The sequence below is a fragment of the Schistocerca serialis genome, chromosome 6 (assembly GCF_023864345.2).
Source record: "Schistocerca serialis cubense isolate TAMUIC-IGC-003099 chromosome 6, iqSchSeri2.2, whole genome shotgun sequence".
Lineage (NCBI taxonomy): Eukaryota > Metazoa > Arthropoda > Insecta > Orthoptera > Acrididae > Schistocerca > Schistocerca serialis.
The window spans coordinates 376,190,449-376,199,441 of NC_064643.1; the positions used below are offsets into that span (position 1 = coordinate 376,190,449).

At 38.7% G+C, this 8,993-nt stretch overlaps 1 protein-coding gene across 1 annotated transcript in view; it reads right to left on the reverse strand.

Moving 5' to 3' along the window:
- LOC126483995 (microtubule-associated protein RP/EB family member 1) overlaps positions 1-3,480 on the reverse strand; it is a 57,089-nt gene extending 53,609 nt beyond the window's left edge. The window contains exons 1-3 of the mRNA XM_050107301.1: positions 3,389-3,480; positions 2,355-2,518; positions 2,147-2,253 (exon numbers count right to left, since the gene is read on the reverse strand). Of these exons, the coding sequence (XP_049963258.1) occupies positions 2,147-2,253; positions 2,355-2,514 (267 nt within the window). The 5' untranslated portion in view covers positions 2,515-2,518; positions 3,389-3,480. The remainder of the gene's footprint in view (positions 1-2,146; positions 2,254-2,354; positions 2,519-3,388) is intronic.
- Between the last annotated feature and the right edge of the window lie 5,513 nt (positions 3,481-8,993).

Here is an 8,993-nt window from a genome sequence, read left to right on the forward strand (position 1 = left end):
CACAACATCCACAACAAAGTAGTCTATCCCTATGCCATTTCCAATCCCAACCTCTTGCCACAGGGGGCATATCTCTATGCCTTTGCCTTTATCACCGGCTCCCTTTTCACATTCCCTCACCATATTTGTGTGCTACCCCCTGCCAATATACCCACCTGTTCTTTCCTCTTTCCTGCATCCCGTCCTCCACCCCACTTCCTGAAGCTGCAACTCTCAGAGTCTAATCCCTGCATGCCCCACAATACAGCACTCTCCTCTCACCACCTATACCCTGCTATCCCTCCCCTTTCCCTGTCCCACTCCAGATTGCTATTCATGTGACAGTCACAATCTTTTCGGAGCTTCCACTGGTTGCACTCATGTGTGCACATTTGCTGAATAAAGCTTTGGTCAAAAGCTATAATGTGTAGTAGTCTTCTCGTTGTACCTGTCGGCAGCTCAACGGATAATTTTTACCGTGAGTAGCAATCTATCCTTTTCCTAATATCTTTTGTTAGCAAACAGCTGCTATAAAAATATTGTTTATGAATTTAATATCTGACTGCACTGGATTCTGCACAAGTACAGTTTTAACGAAGTATAAATGAAGAAATTTGCACCTAGCTATTCCTAAGTGCACAATGAAAGTTTTTATTGAAGACTTGATAATTGTTACATGTGGACTGTGTCACCCCCCTCCCCCCATCACAAGCTGCAGCATCTACCAGCTACACCAATCAAGTGGGAAATTGCATCCCCCTTAATCATTAACACTGCATGTCAGTATGGTACGAAAAGTTACAGTAGGATGTAAATAATCAAGGAGTGAAGGCAACAATTCACAAAATTGCAGAAATACACTCACACTCCCCCCCCCCCTCCTCCTCCTCCTCCAAAAAGGATTCTTAGTACAAAAGCTAGTGAAGTATTTTTTTTTTTTTGTGCATCTCTAAATTCCAACTGTCTGGATTAAAACACTGTATATCAACTGTCTCTATCATAACATATCACTGTATCCTTGCATAAGAGTGTCCAAATCCCTACCGTATCATCCTGATTTGAATTTTCTAAATTTCAAAGGAACAGAATAATTTGTTTAGCAAGTTCATACCCTATTCCCTTCTCCAGCCCTGTCCAACTATACTAAAATTCCATCACTAATACCTACATGTGAATGGAAATTAACTTTGCTTTTTGTTAATCTTTATCATTCACAAACTGGATCTATCACAACATAACATATTCCACATTATGTGACTAAATAAGCAACACCACTGTACAATTTAGAATTAAAACTTTACATAGTGATGTCTGAAGGAACATTCTGAGATGATATGGCTTCATATACAAATAATATAACTTAATAATTTGCTTACGAACTGCAAGGACTGAATGCAAGACAGTGATTGTGAGCCCAACCTGACGCTTCAGCTGTAGTGAGAGTGATTTTCAGTGGAGCTAGAAGCCCAAATTAGGTGGATACACGATAATATGGTCCCGAGTTAGTGAAGACAGATAATTTGAAATATTACGTTAGAGTAACAGACTGATCTGTAGCATAGCCTAACGATGCTGTATGTGCCCTGTTTACTGCAAATGTCATAAAAATTGAAACTGCAATGTAAATTCAGTGTACCTTTACAACATGATGGACAAGCCTCCAATGACTATTTCAATGCATCTTACGAATATAAATCTTACACAAACTACAGAGAAAACAATGGGGTTCCAGTATGTCACGTTTACCCCTAGAAAACCCATGTGAAGTATTACATTAACTATGACACCACACTAATGTCAAGTTAGCTTACAGCATAGGAACAGTTCGGTCTTAAAAAATTAGTCCTAAATCCTTTTATAAAATTAACATTAGGCAGTGTAACCTTTCTGCAGAAGAGCAAAAAGTTTGACTCTTTTTCAATATCCTCCTGCGACCTGCTTTTCATAGGTGGGTGAGGCTATTTCATTGAACATGGATGAGGCTACAACAGAAACTACTTCGCACCTGGTTTGAAGCATACCGCAACTTCTTTCTTACTTCAGAAACATTCAAGCACCACCACTGTACAATTTAGAATTAAAACTTTACATAGTGATGTCTGAAGGAACATTCTGAGATGATATTTTTGTGTTATGTCACAATTTTTGAAGATTTCAAACAACTTACCTTATCAACTCCCATCTTTTTAAAGGCAGCCTGCAAAATTTTGAAGTTCTGGATATATTCATGCTCTAGATTCGTCTTGAATTTTATTCTTTTCATAATAACACTTCCTGTAGGAAACCAAAAATTATTTTAGCAATGTCTACTTGTGATCCTTAATCACATGGCAAGTTCATTTAAATGGAAGTCAGTAACACTTAAACAACAATACCTGGAAATAGCATATCCATGAACTGACAATAGGCAGCACCGGTACATAATTCCTCAATTTTCGTAAAACTCGACGCCAAGCAGTCATTTACCCAAGCCAACATATCATGTCGACTTAAGTTGTCTGCTGTTACGTTAGTCGAGTACACATTGACAGCCATCTCTCTGAAATGCAGAATTAATGTGACGATCATAGACACCACAGACAATACAAAAATACGATGCGTTTTATCGGTATTTAGCAGAATACCTTCCTGTAACTTCAAATTAATGTTACACAACATGTAAATAACTTTGCAGATTGAACGATCTGAGAAGAAAGGTAGACCAACAACACAGTCCTCACAAAAACATGCAAAACTGCAAAAACTTTATCAGAGAAAAAAAAAGAAAAAACATTTTACATAGGAAATCAAATCCGTTGCAACAAAGTGTACCGTGGAATCCATTAAAAATAACCATTTCTGCAGGTGTTCATGTGGTCTATGGAAAACTGTTCAGATTATGTGCACGAAAAAATTTCATATCTGTTTAAACGGAGAGATAAACCAAGCGAGGGCATGCGACGAACTAAACGGATCTTGAGGTACTAGTCGAATGTGAACACGAAGCACGGCAGGAAATCACAAAACTATTTTTTCCATATCCGCTACTACCAATCCCACACCAACCAGAATATTAAATAGGTAATTACGGAAGTGTACCCAAGGAGCTGTCAATAACCTACAGTCGAAAACTAAAAATTACTAATAGTAAACAAAAATTACGGTAAGGCTTTGTGTCTACTGTTTCAGACCAACGCATCACTCTCAAATAATCACTCAAAAAAAGCAATAACAACCGGCTTCCGTAATCTGTAAACCACATTGGATTCGAAAGAAAGAATAACTGTCATATTCCTCGATCGCTGTTATCTACTGTCTTTCGTACGTAAACACACAAAAATGAACCAATGGCTACGGGAAGTAAAAAAACAGCGAAAAAACCGAGAGAGTCTCTAGCCATTACAATGACAATTTTATAAATTCAACCCACCTAACGTCTAATTACAGTTGCTTTCACCAACACCACGATGCCTGCCTCTTACAAGTTCTCTGACAACGTACTTGCAGCAGCACAGAGCACCTCTACTAGTAGATCTCTTTGGCCTACATGGTGGCGCTAGTTTAGTAGCAACATAATGATTCTCCCATCATTTGTGTCAACAGCCAGCGGCCGATGTAAATACTATATTACTAATTTACAAAAAATTAAATTTCAAATTTGTCTTTTTAGGCGGAATATCAAGATATCGACAAAACATGGGAGTAATTCTCCGACACATCAATATTATGGTCGATTCTCAATGACACAGTGTTGTAGATCAAATGGCAATAAATTGATCTGACTTCTTTGAGGGATTGCTAGATTGAAATTGGTAAGAGTGATAATGAGGCCACTGCAGCAATAATCATTCTCAACGAACCAAGGGGAACTAAAACAAGAGGTAGCAAGACTTATACGTATGTTCTGCATTTACATCTACACTCTTCACCCTAGTGAGACACACTTAGTAAATGATAACACAGCAGCCACCCTGGGGTGTTAAATACCCCAATTTTAATTTCAATGGTATGTTTTCTGATAAGTACTTAAAGCTTTACCCCAGCTACTTATTATTTGCCTGTAGGTTATTTCTGTTGTGTGTGTATAAAATTATTAGACTATCAGTAATAATCTATCTATTATTATACAGGGTGATTCAAAAAGAATACCACAACTTTAGGAATTTAAAACTCTGCAACGAGAAAAGGCAGAGCTAAGCACTATCTGTCGGCGAATTAAGGGAGCTATAAAGTTTCATTTAGTTGTACATTTGTTCGCTTGAGGCGCTGTTGACTAGGCGTCAGCGTCAGTTGATGCTAAGATGGCGACCGCTCAACAGAAAGCTTTTTGTGTTATTGAGTACGGCAGAAGTGAATCGACGACAGTTGTTCAGCGTGCATTTCGAACGAAGTATGGTGTTAAACCTACTGATAGGTGGTGTATTAAACGTTGGTATAAACAGTTTACAGAGAATGGGTGTTTGTGCAAAGGGGAAAGTTCTGGACAGCCGAGAACAAGTGATGAAAATGTAGCACGCATCCAGCAAGCATTTGTTCGCAGCCCAGGAAAATCGACTCGCAGAGCTAGCAGAGAGCTGCAAATTCCACAATCAACTGTATGGAGAATCCTACGAAAAATGTTAGTTATGAAACCTTATCGTCTGAAATTGGTTCAAGCACTGTCTGCAGCTGATAAGATTAAAAGAATCGATTTCTGTGATTTTATCCTTGCTCAAATGGAAACAGATGAAACTTTCGTTTCAAAGATTGTGTTTAGTGATGAAGCAACTTGCCACACTAACGGGAAAGTCAACCATCACAATGTCTGTATATGGGGCACTGAGAATGGATCGGCCGCCAGGCAGCCCATGACAGAGCACTTCATCACTGGACTCCAAGAAGCCCTGATCTTACCCCCTGCGATTTTTTCTTATGGGGGTATGTTAAGGATATGGTGTTTTGGCCACCTCTCCCAGCCATCATTGATGATTTGAAACGAGAAATAACAGCAGCTATCCAAACTGTTACGCCTGATATGCTACAGAGAGTGTGGAACGAGTTGGAGTATCGGGTTGATATTGCTCGAGTGTCTGGAGGGGGCCATATTGAACATCTCTGAACTTGTTTTTGAGTGAAAAAAAACCTTTTTAAATACTCTTTGTAATGATGTACAACAGAAGGTTACATTATGTTTCTTTCATTAAATACACATTTTTAAAGTTTTGGTATTCTTTTTGAATCACCCTGTATAATAAATCCTTTAGTGTACTATTTTGCACAATACGTACATGGTAAATTTTGGATTTTTTTGTAATTGATTTAGGGCAATAATAAATTAATAAAAGTATATAATACACAGTATATTTAAATAAAAAATACAAAATTCAAAGGTGTAAACAATAGTGTGGCTTATCCTGGACAATAATTCAAATATTTTCAATTCTCGCACTCATAGCAAAGTTTGACAGGATGTTCGTCACACGTATCCCTTTTGCAGGAAATACATCTAGTCTTTGTTTTTCAGTCTCTATTTCTGGCGCAGAAGTTACATCGTCTCTGAAGAGCTGGTCCATCATCTTGTGAATGAATCACTGCTTCATTATTTTGCACTCCTAGTATTTCACAGACTGAGTTCAGATACTTTGCCTGAGTGTAGGAACTTCCAATTTTGCTTCGATATATGGTTTTATCATTAACACTGACAACTCCATTAAGAAGTTACGTCTCTTCACTTTTGTGTTTTGTGGCTGCAAGTTGTAAAGGACCATGGCATTTATATCACTTTGGTTATCACTCCATACCACATTCATAATGACCATCTGTTGGATTTCCTGCTGAATGTGTAAAAATGATGTAATTGATCATATGAATCCATTCCTCCTTTTGTTGAGTTATAAAATAAAACAGCTTCTGGTTCTTGTGTGGTTTCATCAATCTCTTTGCTGAGATGCATAGAAGACAACAACAAAACATTTTTGTTAGGTTTTGGGGAATATGAAACAAGTATCTTGTCAAGCAAAGTAAGAAGTTCCCTCTGGTTTTCTTGCCATGAATCATGGAGGTATTACTGATTTATTTGACCTCAAGTTTCGCACCATAGTGAATATGTTATCTTGAAGCATATGGTGGAATAAAGACACAGAACTGAACCAATTATCGACTGTCATATTATGGTTAGTTCTGTGGGCTGGCTCAGACAAAGTTCTGACATAATAGGATGGTACTGGTTGTTTATTTTAGTGGGGGGGGGGGGGGGGTTGAATTTTACTACATATGGTGATGCATTTAGCATATGAAATGATTTGGCATTGGTCATCATAACAACCTTCAGGCCATATTTATCAGGCTTGTTTCTCTTATACACTCTAAATGAACATCTACCTCTAAATCCTAGAAGCTGTTCATCTATTGTCGTGTACTCTGATGGTATAGACAAGGAATTACAGTTCTCTACACATTTTTCCCAAATATCACCTATTGCTGCTAAATTGTATGTCGACTGCCTTTCTTGCCTTGTGGCTTTGTCATGAAATTGCAGACATGATGCTATAAATTTGAAACGATTCAAAGACGTAGTAGAGTGATAAATAGATGATCTGAAAGCAACGGACCACAGTTCTTCTCAATTTGCATGACAAACTCGTTGTACCCCAGACAAATAAAGTAAACCTAAAAATGCCATAGTTCTTCTTTGGTTACAATCCCACGATAGCTTTGTTTTGTACTGATTTCTTGGACTTTTCGTTCTATTTCTTGATTTGTTCTTAGTACGATTTCGTCTGAGATTGTATTATCGATTCGTAAATTCCAAGATGAGAAAGGACTACTTACATCCTTAGCCAGTTCTTTCGCTCCAGGCAAGTGTGTGACCAAATTTCTCGCTAATGTTCGACCTCGTCGCTCGGGTTCCTGAACGCTCCATATATGTCTATTTCTTCCAACACGAGCAGCTGTATTTCTAACTCTTGGAAGTGGCACTGAGGCATTCAAAAGTCCAGGCACTAAGTTTCTGTTACTTCCATTTTGTTGTGGTTCTGGGTCAACTTCTTCATTGGCGATATCTTCGTCAAAAAAGTCACTTTCTTCAAACACAAAGTCTGGATCTTCATCTCTATCATCACCACCAAAAACATCCCCGACACTTTGATTATCGCTGTCCTCGTCCATGAAAAGTCTCTGATATTATCACTTCCTAAAGCCATATTATCACGAAAACTACACTAAACACACTATAAGAACAGTGTTATGTAACAGCCATACTGGGGTGTTTAAGACCCCACTATGAGCACGTAAAGGACACACGGGGGTGTACAACACCCAAAGCGAAAAACAATAAAACCTGATGACTCAGAGAAAGTGCGGTAAACAATGACAGTGGTCAGGGGCTGAAGGCAATGGTACCAACTAAATTTAGATTGGGACCAAAGTTTCCCTCTCGCTAAAATGTGGAACTATGGAAAAAAATAAAATTTGTTGGGGTGTTTAACACCCCAGTGTGTCCACTGCCCACCTCGCTGTTGGATGCCACCTGGTGGCATTGCGGGCACCTGACGCAGTAGCAAAAATATGTAAGGGGAGCAGACACAGATGGTGGATCAGCCTAAAGAAGATATGAGCTGCAAATGGGGGAATCCATTGAGACAAGCGACTTCTACAAAGGGCACATTATTATTACCCAGAGCCTGTGAACGAGTATCTCGAAAACGTCGAAGCTAGTCGAATGTTCATGTGCTATTGTCGTGAGCATCTACAGAAACATGTAGAAGGACAGTGAAACTACCACTAGGTGCTAAATGGCTGGATGTCATACACACATACATAAATTAATCCTTCTTCCATAGATCATAAATACAACATTTCGTAATGATGTGGAATGTGTCACTTTAATATAAGTTTTCTTTTCACAAAATAATTAATTAATTTTTTTTACAGGTACTAATTCATACCTAAGAATTCATCTATTGAGTAGAAGGAGTTGCTATTCAGAAAGTCTTTTAATTTGCTTTTTAATGTTGATTGGCTATCTGTCAGATTTTTAATAAAATTTTTGTGGCAGCATAATTCACCCCTCTCAGTGCCAAAGTGAGATTTAATCCAGAATAGTTAATATATCCATTCTTCTAGTGTTGTAGCTATGCACTTCGCTGTTATTTTTGAATTGGGATGAGTTATTGACGACAAATTTCATAAGTGAATATGTGTATTGCGGAGGTACCGTGAATATCCCGAGTTCCTTAAATAAATGTATTGGGTGGGTTCAAGCTTTTATTCTGATGCACTTTTGTGCAATGAATACTTTCTCTCTTAATGACGAATTGTCCACGATTCTTCACAGAACATGGAATTTGGAGGCTTATCTGCTCTGTAAAGTGGGATAGATTGTAATCTGTGGCATCTCTGCAGAAAGAATACAATGCTGCTACATGCACAAATACTTCGGAGCACACCGTCAATCATACTTTGTTGAACACGGAGCTCTGCAGTAGACCACCCATACGCATTCACATGTTGACCCAACGACATCGTCAATTATGATTCCAATGAGCACTACATCATCAGGATTTGAACGTCGATCAATGGAAACGTGTCGGCTTTTCAGGTGACTCACATTTTGGTACACTAGGTCGATGGTCGTCTCCACAAACGTCGTCATCTAGGTGAACAGTGGCTCGAAACGGGCACCACGCCATGGATGCAGGTTGGTAGGAACATTATTATGCTATGGGAGACATTGTCCTGCATTTGCATAGGAGCTGTGGTAGTAATCAAAGACATGCTGATACTTGTGAATCACCCACATTCCTCCATGCCTGATGTCTTCCCCAGTGGCGATGTCATCTTTCAGCAGTATAATTCTACATCTACACCTACATCATCTACAGGGATACTATGCAAATCACATTTAAGTGCCTGGTAGAGGGCTCATCGAACCACCTTCACAATTCTCTATTATTCCAATCTCGTGGAGCGTGCAGAAAGAATGAACACCTATATCTTTTGGTACGAGCTCTGATTTCCCTTATTTTATCGTGGTGATCGTTCCATCCTATGTAGGT